Here is a 17,226-nt window from a genome sequence, read left to right as displayed (position 1 = left end):
AACACACTTGATGTCACCACTGTGAACCTTGGGTCAAGGGTCTGGCAGCATAGCCCCTAACAGGAGTCAATATTTATACAAGTCATAAAGATATTCAAGGTTCAAAGGGCTAATGATTTCCTGACACATGCTTCAACAGGAGTGGACATCGATTAGCCAAAATTATAATGAGATTTTACAAGTACTTGATTGCACTGAGGTATTTTTAAACAACTGTGCAATCATATATATCAATTAGGAAACTCAAAACGTTTAATCTTGCTACCCTGAGGATTGCAATCTGTTTCTTTCCTCTTTTTTCCCCCCAATGGGATTAATATATTTTTATTCATTTCCTATAGCAAGGTTCATGGATCATTTGAGGGTAGAGAACAATGTTTTGTGTGGCAGAATTGTTAAAATTAAAAACAAACTAATCATCAGGCAGTGTCATTTTGCGCAACTCTCCAGAACAACCTTCTACTCCAAGGAATTTTCCTGATGGGTAGTAGAGTTTTTAAGAAATTAGATAAGGCAAGGCTTTATCCAAAAGCAGCTAAGATCAACAGGTTTCAAGGTTCATTGCGTATCCTGTACAGCTGATTCTAGCTAGCTTAACCATGGAACACAATCATTGGCCAAGTTAAATAGAGGAAAGAACAAGACGGTCCTTCTCCACTGGCTATGCACATTTGCAGGCAGAGGCAAGATCAGGTGTTGAAAGCTCTGCTGTAAAGGTCGCTGACAGTCAGGAGCACTGTGTATAGATAAATGATGCCCATATACCTTGACAATGCAACTTTCCCTGAATGAGGAGGCAACATCTTCAGGAACAAAGGGAGCAGAAATCAGGAAAAACATCAAAAACAAGACTATATGGAATCAAGTTCTTTTTAAGGGAATAAAAGCCATTAATCTCTCTCCTCTCACAGTTCAACTCTGCCTGTCCTACTCACTGCATACTTCAATACCCCCTCTCCCCACAAGGCACCATTTGCCTTTTGAACCCAGTGTACTGCTGTATAACTCTCCCATTGTTTACTTCATTCACCATTGCCATCAATGCGCCACATTGCCTTTGAACAATTGAGAAAAGGGGTGCTTCAAGATCAAGACAACAGACCTGCTGCAGAACTCACGTAGTAGTGATGCCTGCCCTCTTGTACGCTTCCAAGACATGGACAACTTGCAACAGATGCCCAAGGAAATAGGAAGTTACCAACACTCTGTGCAAAATCCTCCAAGTTCACCGGAACCTGTACCAGTGTCTTCTCACAGACTAATATCCCCAGAATTGAGGCCCACATTACACTCAGTTGGCTCTGATGGGCAGAACATGTTACTCACCTGCCAGGCACCAGTCTCCAGAAACAGACACTATTCCAAGCCCTGTCACAGGAATAGATTACCAGGCCAACAGAGGAGAAAGTTCAAGCGTCTGCCCAAAGCTTCCTTGGAAAAGAAATGTAACATTCCCACTGATTCCTTGTGTCTCTGGCTCAAACTGGAAAGCAGCATTCGGGACAGTATAGCGAACATCGAGTCCACACACTGGGAACACACAGAAGCTGTGTAAGCAACAGAAGGAGCTCACAACCTACCACCAACCACCTAGTACCCCATGTGTTGAAGAGTCTGTGTTTTCCACAATGGCCTCATTAGCCACCTCTGAACACACAAAATCAGAGTGAAAGCAAGTCATGTTCCACCCTGGTAGACTGAAGACGATGACTTTAAGTTGCATGTTCTGCTGCCATCCTTATACAACAGTAGCACTTGCAGACACAAACTGTTCATCATCTGTGTTAAAGTTAGAAATCAGCACCTCTCAGTCGAGTAGTTTACATCTAACAAGAGCTTCAATAATATCAGGCAATTCAATTACATGTAAAAGATTGAAAGATTTGCCACATCAGATTCTGAAGTTAATAACATGCATTCTACAATTAAAATTGCCTTGTTTCTTATTATTGCAAACCCTCCCTCTGCAAAATTGTAAATTAAATTTCCATTCATTCAATAGGTGACTAGAGTTCAATCTAGAAGCACACTTTAAAACAAGGAACTTTATGGAGAGGTCATTAGATTTCAGAACAAGTTAACGAGACTCAGGGGACGATGATGAATAGAATGGAGTTCAGGCTCAATCAGAATCACCAGGAAAGGCTTCAATGTTGTTGTTGCTGCTTTCTGAACACTCTGAACACTAAGAATAAAGAGCAAGTAAAATACTGCAAATCCAGTAAAAACAAACGGAGAATGGGGATTTTTTGCTTTAACTTGAATGGTGTTATTTCAGATTAACATCGGAAATAGAAAATGTATTTATATTCACTTGCACAAGTATAGCTTCACGGCTCGATAGGGGTGAATAGGAGGAAAATAAAGGCCCTAGTACTAGGATTTTGTGGAACCAATATTTTGCTTTGTGACGCAGGAAGATCTCGTGACTGAAGAGACCAAAGCCATAGATAAATTATAGATATTCTCTCTCACATTAAAGGTGAAACTTCATATTTAAAATAAAACAAATAGCCTAAAAGAGAGAACATACATTTATCTAGACATCCTGGCCTTGCTTTATCAGCATCCTTCCCAACCTCAGAAATTCCAAAGTGCATCACAGAAAGGAAGCATCTGAAGTGCTATGACCTTGACAAGTGGAGCAACCAATTAGCATACGGGACTGATGTACCTTTTACTGGTGTTGAGTGGCAGTTATCAGCCAGGACATTTCCTTTACTCGTCCTAAACTTGTACTGCGGATCTTTTACATTCACCTCAGCAAGTCAGCAGAGGCTCTGCTTACATTTCATCCATAAAGCAGCACCTCTGACACTGCAACACTCCCTCGGTATGCACTCAAGTGTCAACACTAACCATGTTCTTACGTTTTTGGAATGATGCAAGAATTCGGCCACCAATAAGTAAAGCAAGTTGGTAAAAGGGCAAAGTGGCTATAAAGAGGTACAGATAGGTTACATCTATAGACAAAGAACTAGTAAACAGAATATAATGTGGGAAAATGCGACATTGTCCATTTTGGTAGGGAGAATAAAATATATTAACTAAATGGTGAGAAATTACGGAGCTGCAGAGGAATCTGGGTGTCCTGCTGCATGGTTAGTAAAATGTTAGTATTCATGAAAAACAAGAAAGAAGTTGAAGTGTTCTTGTTTATTGTGAAAGGGAAATGAAAATTAAAGTAGGGAGTTTATGCTTCAGGATTATGGTGCATTGGTGACCCCACACCTAGACTACTGTCTCTCCTCATTAAAGAAAGGATGTTAATGTATTAGAGGCAGTTCAGAGAAGGTTCACTGGACTGATAACTGGAATGGGCAGGTTGTCTTATGAAGAAAGATTAGGCTTGGATCTGTTGGAGTTTAGAAGAATGAGAGGTGAGTTGACTGAAACACAAGATCATGAGGAGTCTTGGCGGGGTGGATGTGGACAGGATGTTTCCTTTTGTGGGAGAACCTAGAATTACTGCTTAAAGATCAAGAGAGACTAGATAAAATTCTCTTTCTTGGGAGACAGTGAATCCTTGGAACTTTTGTTCTCAAAGAAAGCAATGTCCTTGAATGTTTTTAAGGGAACAGTAGATAGATTCTTGATAAGTAAAGGGGTGAAAGGTTACCACGGTACACCAGAATGCGGGCCAGAGGTTACAATCGCAACAGGCACATCTTATTGAATGGTAGAGCAAGTCCAAGAGGCCAAATGGCCATTCCTGCTCTTAATTTTCATGTCTATATGCTGATATCTATTAACTGCCTTTGGGCATTCATGAAAAGACAGGCAAGCAGGAATTTAAAAAATGCTATTTTTCTCTGAATAGGCAATGACACTTTAGACAGTGCAAATGATCAACAGACTGATTGAATTCCAAGCACTTATAACTAAATTTCAGCTATTCAACAATTCCAAGTAAAGTTTCCTGAAATACTGAGAATGCCGGTAACCGCTAAATAATGTTTCACTTCTGAACAGCTTTCGGGTATGGTGTACTGAAACGAGACAAATTATCCATTGGACCGAAAGAGAAGAAGTCCTTTTAAACTGACCAGAGGCTCTGAATTTAACTTTCTAAATGGATTACTTTGGTTGGCATTCAAGGAATGCTAGCAATGCGTGCAGTAATTATACAAGGCAGCTTCAGCGCCAGACACCAGACACATTAAAAAGGTAAACTGCAGTTATGTTCCTCAGCTTCTCTTCCATGGAAACAATCAGCCCCTACCTTCAACTGTTGTACAACATCCTGAGTTCTAGGACCCCACAGTTAGAAGCTGAACATTGTACAAAAGGAACACTGACCTTAAGATTGCCTTTCACTTCTGGCCACACACGTCAATTTGATGACATGAGAACAAAACATTTTTTTTTAAAAAATGGTACTTTATGAGCAAATTAGACAGGAAAATATGACAGAATGCTCTGTTCTGGATCTGGGAAAGGCAATGCTAAGGTGCTGGGGGATGGGGCCACATTGAAAGCTTTGACATTCTCAGTACTTTTGAATTTAGCATACCAGGGCTTTCCTCGGGCAAATTAAAATCATTCTTCTTTCATGTCATCCATCCATTCCCAATTGAACTCATTATTCAGGAACTATTTTAAGCCTGTTGGCAGGAAGAGCACATTCCACATTGAATCTGATAGTTTAACAGTTTAAGGACTTTTTGATATGCTGGTGCTAAAGGATTTGCTCAGGTAATACTGTAGGCCATTTCACACAGATCCAAGTTGATGCTCTGTCAATGGATATTAATGGCTTGTCCCTCAGGCATCTGCATTTTAGTTCTGTCAGGGGCAGGTTTACTTCTTTTAGAGCAGCAAGCATCTCTTCTTAAATTTCTAGTGTAGCTAAAGGCAGATCAGTGCAACCAGGACAGATCTCAATGATACAAACCACTTATACAATGCATGTTTTCTTCATGTAGTTTGAGTCTCCATACTCAATGTGTGCTTGGAAGCACTGTAGCAGAAGTCCACTCGATTTATTCCCAAGGTCTGTCCTTCATGAAGAGATTGTGTAGAATGCACTTATATTCTCGAGCGTAGAAAAATGGAGTCCAATCCAACAGAAACATACAAGATTCTGAGAGGGCTTCATGGAATAGCAACTGAAAGGCTGTTTCCCCTGACTGGAGTTAAGAACCAGAGATCATTGCCCATGGATAAGGGTACAGCCACTTATGGCTGAGAAAAGAAGAAATTTCTCTCAGGGGCTCATAAACCTTTGGAATTCTCTTCCTCAAAGTTGCAATAGCACAACCATTGTTGAAATCAAAAGTTTTTTTTGACTCTAAAGAATCTAGTGACATGATCTTTCAGATTACTCCCAAGGGCCTTTACAGTTAATGTGCACTATTAATGGTCTTTCAATACCAATGGCCTCTGTATCGTAAATGTGGTCACTTAAATTCAACCGGTATTAGGAGCATTCCATTTTTGGCATTGACATTAATTCTATGTCACCATTTTAACATGTGTAACACCCTAGCACAGACATACCCACACATCCTTGTCCAATCCCATCATGCAACATCTCCATCCTTGTGAACCACACACACCAGGAAAAAAAAACTACAATCAACATATTGCTTCAAATTGCGAGTGTGGTCAGTGCTATTCAGAGATTGTGAAAACACTTGAGCTGAAGGATGAAGTTTGACATGTGATGAATCAGTGCCACAGTTAACAGCAGAGTTTGGCCAGTGCCAACAGACCAGTCTGACATCATAGTTCAGCACCATAGTGCTGAGTAATCAGGAACTGACATGCTGGAAGATATGGATGTGTTGCACACAAAAAGATGACTTGGTGTTCAGAGCAAGGGTGGTCTTCAAGAGGATAAATAACCACAATCTGTTTTGCCACATGCACAGCATTGGTACCAATGCAAATTCAACATCCAAATCTTCACGGTTACCAGTTAATATGCTCCGTTGCAACCAGTACACATTATGGTATGAAATTTTGGTGCAGTCCCAAAAAATGGTATACCTTAATTCAACATGAATTCTATAAACAAATTACTCTAGCCACCTGAAGTAAAACTGCATTACCATTTTCCTACCTGGCAGGAAAATCTCTGCGATGTGTTGCTCAGAGATACCACTGTCTACACATGGAACAGGGAGGTGGATGACTGCCTGGTCAGCTTGGACCAAGAAAAGGCCTTTGGCAGGATATCACACACATACATGATGGATGTGCTCTCCAAAATGGGCTTTGAGAGAGAAATAGGAACTGGATTGAACTGCTCTACACAGACGTCAGTAGTGCAGTCCAAATGAATGGGTGGGAAACAGGTAGTTTCACCATCAAGCCTGGAGTTAGGCAAGGTTGCCCACCCTCCCATTTTGTTTGTGGGTTGGATAAAACCCATTGCCTAATCCGTCAGGAAGAACGTGGGTATAAGATAAGGAAGTGGAGGCACTCAGATCAAAATCTCTGTCCATGGACAACGACACCATCTTCTGCATGGATGCGAGGTCAGTCTGCTGATTGACTAACATCTGCAACCAGTTTGAGCAGGCTTTGGGGGCCAGAATCAATTGCAGGAAGAGCGAGGTCAAGTTCCTTGGCAACCGGCCTCATGAACATTCTGTTCCCTTCACCGTCAAGTCTGACTACCTAAAGGTGCTGGGGTTCTGGTTTGGAGGAGTCAGGGTACGTGGCAAGAATTGAGTGGAATGGGTAGGCAAGGCCGAACGAAAATTGGGCCTGTGGGAGTGACACTCCCTCTCGATGGTCATCGAGTGCAAGGTGCTCTCGGTGTTGTACGTGGTACAGATGTGGTCTATGGACTGTGCCAGTCACTCAGGCCATCTCCCGTTTCATCTGGAGATCCAAGATGGAGTGCGTCCGACAGGTCATGATGCACAAATCTCCAGAGAATGTGGGGACGGGGAAACGTGCCTGACATCAGCCTCATATAGATGACCATTTCTGTGGCTACATCAAGCTGTATGTAGAGCTGAAGTACATTAACACCAAGTGTCACGATCTGCTGAGGTTCTTCCTGACCTGGTGCTGTGAAGAATGGGCCTGGCCTTGTTGCCGCAATGTTCTATTCAATTGGGCTTTGCCATGCCACCCATCCTTTGTAGGAAAGTTTCTGCAGCAGAACTCCTTTGCCCACAAGTCCATCAATCTGCAGACTGACTTTGTATCTGATGCAGGCCCTGCAGGAGAAGGACACATTACATCCTGTGGGATGGTTTCCTTGGCAGACTGTCAAAACCATCTGGCAGAATGCCTCATTGAAAGAACTCACCAACAAGCACCAAAACCTTGCTTGGCTGGCAGTGAAAGGGGCCCTCCCTGCATGACAGGAATCTCACCCTCAATGCACCCTGCCCTGGAGATGGAGATGGAGATGACAACGAGATAATCACCCACCTCTTTGTGGTCTGTGCATTTGCAAAGGTCTGGAAAAGGATGCAAGGATCCTTGTCGAGGTTTGTCCTGAGCAGCTGCGTAACAAAGGACTCTCTGATCTGCAGGCTGTTCCAGGGACATATACCGAAAGACACTTTGGTCTGCCCAAAATTTGTTGGTCTTCCAGTACAACGAGATGTCCACAAGGGAATGCTGCTCACTAGCGCATTCCAGGCTGCAGGAGTGCATGCTAAGGAATGCACAGAAGCTTGGTGCAGCCAACACAAAGTCTTTGTGGTGAAAAACTGCAATCCAATGTCCTGGTTCCATTAAAGGCTGAGGGGCTGAATCCTGTGTAACAGCCTCTCAAACACTTGAAGGTGTATTGTTCAAAGAGGTCACATCAGTGGCATTGGTGCTTTGTACATAGAATGTACCAACTTGACAACACTTGACAATGTACGAATGTAAAGAAACCCATGTACCATTTTGTATTTTCTGTATATATATATATATGTATTTTCTGTATATATATATATATATATATATATATATATATATATATATATATATATTTATGAATAGTTTGTTTCTGAAATTAAAAATTTCCATTTCCTGTGCTTTTCTAATATTACTTAAAAATTCCTGTTTGATGCACTCTACTGTTGAGACACTAAATCTGGGCTGCTGAATACATTGGGATTTGAAAAGTGAAACAATTGTTTGGTTACTTGATGTGATGTTCTTCATCCTCCCCCTCCATCATATTCTATGACCTGACCCAGAGGATAGTTTGAAACCTACTCTTAGGCTGCTGCCAATGACAGTTGCTGAAATCCACGCAATAAAGAAAGCAATAAGATATGACACTTAAAGAAATATACCTAGATTCATCAGAAAGAGGGGATAATGTAAACAAAACTGCATCTAGCAAAAGTAGCTGGTGCAAGGTTTGAGCCACTACTTACCAAAAGCTAAATGCCAAGAATGTGTTACTGGATGTGCAATGTTCCGGTGGGTTACCTCTACTGAACAATACAACAGGCAAACCTTTTCTTTAAAAAAAACCCTCACACTGAATGAAGAAAAATACTAGTTTTATTTACAATGGAAATCAGAACAAACCTACTCCTATTTGCTCTATTAGAATAATAATCCCAATACCATAGTTACATCAGGTCTACTTAAAGGTAAAACAGGCTTGAATTTCAGAAACAGAAATTAACGACAACATTTCCACACTCCTTAAGTTGAACTACAAATCCATCAGATTGAAGCTTGATCCACCTCTTCATACACATGCAATGTCTCACAGACAGGAATCAGAAGCCAGAACCCTGATACTGTCCAACCCAGGACTGCAGAGGTCAACCCAAAGAACCCTTACTCCCAGCACTAGTTAACTCATCACTGACCAGGAAAAAACCTGGATCCTTCCTGATTTGTCTGACCCAGTCAGCTATTAGGTCAAAGTCTTAAAGAAATGAACAATACACACTGTGTTCATACCACCACTGTACAGTGTAGCTTACCTGGCCAAGATCAAGAGTAACGTTGACTTCATTGTACTCCAGGCCACGAGAGAGAGGAGGACTCTGCCACCAGCGTTCTGTCCCATCAATGGCATTGGTGCTTGGATGTGCTTTGTTACTCCCTGCTTTGCAAATATCACAATATTGGCCCTGGTTAAAAGAAAAACATGAATTATGTTGTAATACCAACAAGATAAATTAATAGAGTAGTTTATATAAAAGTCATTCACAGGATCTGGATTATGACAAGAACAGCAGTTAATCAGCATCCCTGATTGCCTTTGAACTGAGGGTCACTGCACAAGGCAGTTGAGTCAACTACTTTGCTACGAGTTTGGACTGATGCATTGGAAAGAGTGGTTAAAAGCAAAGGTTCTTCCCTGGATCCATGATGTTAATAAACTAGTTTTTCATGGCAATTATTGACGTTATTTTTTTTATTCCAGAATTTATTTAATTAAATGGATTTAAATATAACAGTTGTCAAGGTGGGATGGAATAAATCTCTGAATCATTAATCTAGGTCATTAATTAGTTAGAACAGTAATTTTGCCTCCAAGTTTCCAAACTCATGGTTTATAAACTTCAGCCCTACCTGTCAATACTTCAGCCCCACTTGTAAATACTTTTTTTGAAATGATTGCCATTTTATTGTGTGTCACTATGATGTTAGTCCCTGAAGGATCCTCAACATCTAGCATCAACTAGCGATTGGAACTAGCCATTGTATTAGCAAAACCTCACACCATCAGCTATGGGCACAGCTGGTGTTGGATGTGCGATTCTAAAAGGTGATTGCCAAGATGGAACTGAACTTAGCCTGCTCGGTCTATACAAGGCCATTGCTCAGATATTCCTTGTGATAAGTAGGTGCACTTCTGTTCAATTGGAGGTTAATGGCTGAAGAAAGTTTCTCTACTTTTGTAGATTCTTCTCTTGAGGAGATACTTTGACATCAAAGAGTCATACAGTTGAACAGCACAGAAACAGGCCTTACAGCCCATCACATCCATGCTGACCTTTTTGTCCACTACACCAATCCCATGTGCCAGCATTAGGACTGTTTCATTACCTAATTAAGTGTCTGTTTAAATGCCTCTTAAATATACTAATTGTATCTGATTCTACCACCTCCTCTGGCAGTATGTATAGAATCCATGTTCTGTTGCATTATCTGTGTGTGATATCAACACATGATACTTTGCTGCAGCTGTTAATCTTCATCCTTTTAATAGCAATTTTAAGCAGAAAGACAAAGGAATACAAGACAAAGCCTTGATCAATAATATGCTTACACCCACCATTTTGCAAAGTAGGCTTCTTTCTACTCTGTTGCTTAGAAATTCATCCCCAGTTGGTAGTGCTGAACTCTCTACATGGTGGTGATTGTGTGTTCTGCTCCCAAAATCTGGATCCATTGAAACTAATGGAATGAAGCTTTAAAGCAGAATCACATTTAACATTACCAGCAGGGATGAATTTCCAGGCAACTGTTCTTAGGATTCTGCTCCAATGTATTTCCTTTTACATCAGTGGTTCCCAGCTTGGGCTGTGTGACTGCCACTGGGGACAATTACCACAAGTTGCAGGAAGTCTGTGAGGCTTCCAGAACTTAGAAAGTTAACCTCAGGACATCCCCATGTCACTAAAAGGATCAGCCCATGAAGCAATCAGGTGATATGGAGGAGCACATATTTACTTAACACGAACAAGAAGGGCTCTCATTTGAAGAAGCTGGGAACAACCAATTTATACAATTATTACTCGAAGTGTTTAATTTTGCAATGTCCTCATCAAAAATTGACAACAGTAAGATCACCTTTCACATTTTTCCTGTTTTCCTTCAGGAGAAATGGTGGGAGCTGCACTATGTTTTTACAATTCAGCTGTTTATTGGCTAATTGGAAGGGCACTGAGAGTTAGCTAGAAAGTGTAGAGCCACACATTGCCCAAAAATCAAGTGTGGTAGGATCCCTTCCCTGAATTTACATAACAGGACCAGCTGAGCTCTTCATGACAAAATAGCCCCACTGTCATGCATTTTGAAACAGATTCAGTACATTCAACTTCAGAACTAAATTGGGCAGGTGTTGAACCCAATCTCTCCATCATTATTCCAAAGCCATAAACAATACATATACTTAAAACCATTTAAGGGATGTGGATATCACTGAAAAGGTCGGCATTTATTGGCTAACTATTACTACCCTAGAAACGAAGGCCTTGCTCGGCGATATCAGACGACAGTTAAGAGTCGACCCCATCTCTGAGCTCGGTGTCACATACAGGTCAAGCCAAGTAAAGATCTGATGCATTTTAAAACAATTTGGTTGTATCTTGATCACTATTACTAATATCAGATTATTTAATTAACTAAATTTAAATTTCACAGTTGTCATGGTGGGAATTTAAACTGCCATCTGCAGATCATTAGTTCATTGATTGCCAGTAACTTAACCATTATGCTACCATTCCTCACTATTCACATTCACAAATGTGGTTATTCAAAGACTGGAACAGACAACAGGTTATAGTTCCTCCACATAATCAGGAACCAGAGTAAGAGAAAATCAGAAGTCTCAACACAAAGGGGAGCATTTCTGTATTAACTGCTTGGACAGGGTGCTTTTCTAAAATGCACAAACGTCGGAAAAGTGCTTTTTACATTTAGTCCTGCAATGCTTGAGTTGTCAGATCCAACTTGCCTAATTATTGAGCATGTAAATTCACTGCCAGTTGTGCAGCTTAACTTTACAAAGCCAAAAGGTCCCAGACTGTTCACTACTTTGCACTGGGGAGGTGTTGGAGATTTCTTAATGTTGCTCAAGCGCGGAAGAGAAAAAATAAGTCAGTCCAGATTCCCACTCCTAAAAAGGTAATCAATGATGCCATCTGGAGAAAGTTTGCTCTGTGTGAAATTGGGAAGAACAGGGTTAGGCTGAGCTCAGTAGGAGAATAACCTATTGACTTTAAAACATAAATTTATCCAAGGATCAGTCAAGGGTAGAATTCTTCCCCATCCACCAGGCATATCAGGACATTGCAGGCATTCTGCCCATTGTATTGGACAAAAAGTAGATGGAAGATCATAGGGAATGTACCTCCAGTTATCCATTACACACTGTTGATGCGAAAGCAAGTTCAGAGCCAAGATATTCCTTGGAATTTCTCTCCTTACTGATCCTGTTCATGCTTGAAGAATGGGCACTTTGCAGCAAAATAGCATCCAGAGTGATCAAAACAACTAAAGGTATTCCTTTGTTTTTATAGTGACATCACCATGGCAGCAGACTTGTCCCTTTCACCTGCACTAAACCATGATTCACCACATTTCCAGCTAGGCTTCCAGCTCTCAATTCCAAAGCAAAAATCATAATTTGAACAATTTTCGAAACTGACCGCTTCATATTTTCTCTCTCACACCAGCATTGGTCCAACGTGGATGTAGCAAAATCTCTCAGCTTAGGTTATAAATCCTTGACACTACCTCCATGCAGTCAGACCACCTTCTGACATCATCTGATGCTAGCATAGCTGATCTCCTCCCCTACCAAATACTGCAGAATATCTGCATGTATATATTACTGGCTTGAATGTTCCCCTCCAAAATATGATCAAATTTAAATTCCCTCACATACACCTGTATACAAGTTCACAACTTTCTTTCACTACATAATAGGAAAAGTGAAGCCATCAAGTATTCTGACAACCTTGTAGCAGCAGAGGGATCAAGGGATCACCAGCAGAAGATGAGGAGGAAGTAGTGGCATTAGACTCTTTGGCTGATGGAAAATTAACCCTATGGTGGGGAAGGAAGGGAAGTGATTACTGGGGCTACCAAGCAAGGTCAGTGTGCTGACAAATGGAGAAGAGGCTTTGGAAGGGTTTTTCCCTGACTGTCTAGATCGGAGACTGCAGCGTAGATGACAAGCACTAAGATGGAAAATGCTCAACAGTCACTTTCATTACTTCCACATGGATGATGTGACAGGGTTGGAAGCTTGACTGAAAAAAAAATTGAGGCATGGAATTCTAGCTGGGATAATTGCATGCCCCCAAAAATTCATTAAAGTCATTCTACTTCCCTCCTTGAATAAGTCTACAGCTACCACCCATGTCCTTTGGCTTTATCCAAAGGGCCAGTGAATTAGCTGTCAGTCTTACGAGCAGCAATTCCAAGTGCTCCATTTCCCTCTCTTGCTGACAATCCAGCCAGCAGTCTGCTGGGAACTAATCTCGTCAACATCCATTCCTATCCCATTACCCCATCCACCACCATCTCCACCTTCCTGGGAAAACATTTTGCAGAAATACCACAGCAGTACAATAACTGGAGTTTGAGTCAAATTACAACTGAATTACCCTCTTAGGAAGTGGTTGAAGAATCAGGTGTCTCCAAACTATCATATCACTCTGTCCTTTTTGAAGAAATGTTTTATAAAACGTTTGCACTAAAAATCACAAAGATGACTGGATAAAGTTTCCTTTGAGGATGTGGTCAAGTGGCCATATGATTAACAGACGCAATGGCATCAGTATCTACTTCCTTCCAAGAAGATTTCACAGGGATCTCTCCTCTCATTTTATAGCCTACACACTGTAAGAGCACCATTAGAACTTAGGTATCCTGTTTCAAATTCACTTACTCAATAAAAGCATTAGCCAGTAACATATCCTTGCTGACCTAGCTGGCAGATACAAGATATTGTTTGAAGAATGAGGTAGATCATTAAAAGTCCTAGTCTTCGTTGATACTGCTGCACTGTGTCACTCTCTCAAAGAGACCTGGAAACAACACTGCAGTTCAAACTTGCTGCATATTTTAAACACATCACTGAAACAGAGGAAACACTGAAGTTTTATCCCTTGAACCCTCCTTACAGCAATTATTCAAATTTTCTGTTGCAAAGTAAAGCCTTCCATGCACAGAAGGAGTTAATGCTCGGCTTGTGTTAACAGGCAGTGCCGGTGATGTTGAAAGAGTCACAATTTACCTATGTTTCAAAAATAATTAAGTTAGATTAATAGTCTACACTTCAAATGAGTTTGTGGCAGCGTCTGTGAATGGACAGAGTCACCGAACCGCCTGTTCTCACTGATCTATTCTGTTCAGCAACAATTAATAAACAAGAGGACATTTTATATAAAAGGTTAGAATAGAGGAGAGGGTTGTTCTCCTTGGGGCAAACGTCGAGAGATTTGATAGAGAGATACAAGATGGTGACTGGTTTAAGGAGACCAACTGATCCTGTTAGCTGATGGTTCCTGCACCTCAGCCATGGATTCACAGTCAATGGGGTCGTAGAGCCATGCAGCAGGGGGAAAGAGGCCCTTCAGCCCATCTTGTCCTTGGCGACCAAGGTACCTACCCGAGTTAGTCCCATTTGCCTGTGTTTCATCCATAGCCCTCTAAATCTTTCCTATCCATGTATCTATCTACATGTCTAAGTGATGGACAAAATATACAGGGGAATGCGAGAAGTCCTTAATTTTACAATGAGTGGTTATGATCTGGAATTCATTGTGAGGGAATTCAACAAGCACCTGACAAGTAATTTACAGGGTTCAGGAGAATAATAATTGCTCTACAAAGTCCGTATGTCCTCATTGGATTGAATGGTTTTCTCTTGTACTGTAATAACTAAACAAAACTAAAAAGCTCCGTAGTTTATCTTTAAACTATCTTAAATATGACCAGTTCCTGAACCTATTACCAGTTATAATGTGATTAAAATGGAGTGCATCACCGAGACCATAGACCGTGACCACAGCAGCCAAGGGCTTAATTAAAGACAAACTTCCATGAAAGACAAACAAACTTGGCAGCCGGGGAGGACAGCCAGTATAAGACTGCGTACAACCTGCACAAGTCTGTGCAATCGGTCGCTGCTTCTGTCGCCGAAACAGTGACGAGTAAAGGCAGGGAAAGGTTCTGGAGTGTCCAAATCTTCAGTGAAATCTAACACCAGCCTTAAAAAAATAGGTTGGCACTCGGGGACCTGCGGAAGGTGGTGGGAGACGCTTCGGGAGTTAATAATATTTCTGATTAATGATCCGGAACGAAAAAATAAAATTATCTGCAGTGGAATTAGTCAGAGAAACCTCATCCCCGAAGAACAGGGGAGCTGGCTGTTTGATGTCAAGGGGTTGCACTAGGGGAGGGCGGATTGCCAGTACTACCAGCGTGGGCCGAATTGCCCTCCAATGTAATGACTCTAGGAGGCTAGCATTTAAAGACTGAAGTTATACTGGCGGTGATGTTTCTCTCTCTCTCCTACCCCCCTGAAGGGCAGCTTTTACTTTTTCCAACAGATTACAGTCACAATAGACTGAAGCAGCAACTAACGCATCAACATTTTAAGAGGACGTGCTTTGCATTTCTTCAGAGCGCAGAACAAGAGCAGTCAACAATTTAACCGCAGTGTGGGTTTAAAAGGTAAACCCAAGTTTTACAGTCCTGCGCTGATACTGCTCGGGTTACAGTCACCTTCACTACCGCAAATATGCCGTGCTGGATCTTTTATTCGGAACTACCTGCCGCCTGCGAAAACCTATAAAGCAGTAGTTTCCGATTCCCAGTGTACCTGCAAACACAGCCAGCCTCTCCACCGGCCCATTAATCCCCAGTGCAATGCCCAACGTGTATATTAGCACTGTTGGTGTTTGCCTTGGGAGATAAAACCATTAAACTCCGGTTTGATGCAGTAACATTTGAACTTCAGTAAACACACAAACACAGGAAACGGGATTTAAATAGCAGTATAAATACTTTGCCTGACCTAATGCAGCAGAGTGCACAGAATAATTTGATTAGGGGCTAAATCTCCGACCTGGACCAAGTGAGAGAGAGGTTATGCACCGTACCTGGATGGTCTGGCTGGGGTCACCGGATACTGGCCCGCCGACTAGTTTGCAATACAGATCCTCGATCGGCCGTTCACTTTCATCCTCTCCGCAAGTGGCCGTGGCTGTGATCTGTGTTCCCTCGGCCAGATTAAAGTAAGGCGGGTGCAAACTGAACCCATTCACTCCATAAGCATAGGTGAGAACGTCTTGCGCCGAAATGAACCTCACGATGCAGCAGAGGTTCACAAGGAGTGCCGTGACTCCCGGGCCCCTCGCCATCTTTTCCCCGAGTTTGCTCACTGAACCCTGACTGCTCTCATTGCTGTTGCTGGAGGGAGAATGTGAGTGAGCCGCGCTCTCAGCAAGCAGCTCCACCAGGGCAGGGCCACCTAATCAACTGATGATGCATCAATCACCCTCCTCCCTTCCCTCCTCTCGCCTACAATCACAATGATGGTTTATACCTTGGATTTAAACAGGAGTGTTCCAAGTTTCCACATTGCTCTCTCTCTCTCACACACACACACATAGCACATTCTTCTCCTTGCAGTTCGATTTTTCACTTTGCAAAATAAATGTTTTGTTCTCCCAGCTTACAGTTATACAGCACAGAAGCAGGCTATTAGGCCCATCATGTTCATGATGACCTTTTTGCCCATCCACACCAATCCCATTTGGCTGCATTAGGTCTATATCCTGTGCGCTGCCTATTGAAGTACATGTCTAAATGTCTCTTGAACAGTGATTGTATTTGACCCAACACCTCCTCTGCCAGTGAGTTCCAAATATCAACCACTCTCTGTGTTTAAAAAAAAACTTTTCCCTTCAAAAGTTTTAAAATCCCCTTTAAAACTCCTTCCTTTCACCTTACACCTATGCTGTCTTGTTTTTGATATCCCTGCCCTGGGGAAAAGATTCTGAGTATCTACTCTTATCAGAGAATCCCACTCACCACAGCTGAAAAGAGAAACCTCAAATTCTTGTGGTACTTACAACTGATGTCATTATACCTGCTTAATACATCTTGACATGTCTCTTTATAACTCAGGGAAACACAGGAAATAAAATGTCAAAGGCAACTGTTGTAAAAGGATTAATGCTGTATAGGGCAGGGGTAAAATAAGAATTCAAGCCAAATCGTAGATATTTTACATTTAATGTGTAACCACTGTATAAGGTTACCAGCTGGAGAACAGAGCATTTGATTAGAAGCTCGGAAAATTAAGGGTCCTGACGAATGCTGATATTGGGAATGGGAACGTTTAAGTGTTTGGAGTTGTTGGACTCTCTAAAATTCCGGAAGCATTAAGTTCTTCCTGTTAATTTTTCCATTCTAAAGATTAATGCCTTTGCAAGTAATTGGATTACAGTTTTTATACATTACAACTGCTCCCTGGTCACCGTTCTCTTAGATCATACCCAGTGCTTGTTGAAAACAGGTGCTTCCCGGGTTATGACCACAGTATTTTATATAGTA

General features: G+C 41.6%; 1 protein-coding gene across 1 annotated transcript in view; it reads right to left on the bottom strand.

Annotated features, from left to right (window-relative positions):
- lama5 (laminin, alpha 5) overlaps positions 1-16,100 on the bottom strand; it is a 225,779-nt gene extending 209,679 nt beyond the window's left edge. The window contains exons 1-2 of the mRNA XM_052031153.1: positions 15,768-16,100; positions 8,904-9,053 (exon numbers count right to left, since the gene is read on the bottom strand). Of these exons, the coding sequence (XP_051887113.1) occupies positions 8,904-9,053; positions 15,768-16,028 (411 nt within the window). The 5' untranslated portion in view covers positions 16,029-16,100. The remainder of the gene's footprint in view (positions 1-8,903; positions 9,054-15,767) is intronic.
- Positions 16,101-17,226: the final 1,126 nt, after the last annotated feature.

This window comes from Pristis pectinata, chromosome 16 (assembly GCF_009764475.1).
Source record: "Pristis pectinata isolate sPriPec2 chromosome 16, sPriPec2.1.pri, whole genome shotgun sequence".
NCBI classification, from domain to species: domain Eukaryota; kingdom Metazoa; phylum Chordata; class Chondrichthyes; order Rhinopristiformes; family Pristidae; genus Pristis; species Pristis pectinata.
The sequence above is the reverse complement of the archived record's forward strand: the minus strand, read 5'-3'. Positions and strand labels throughout refer to the sequence as shown.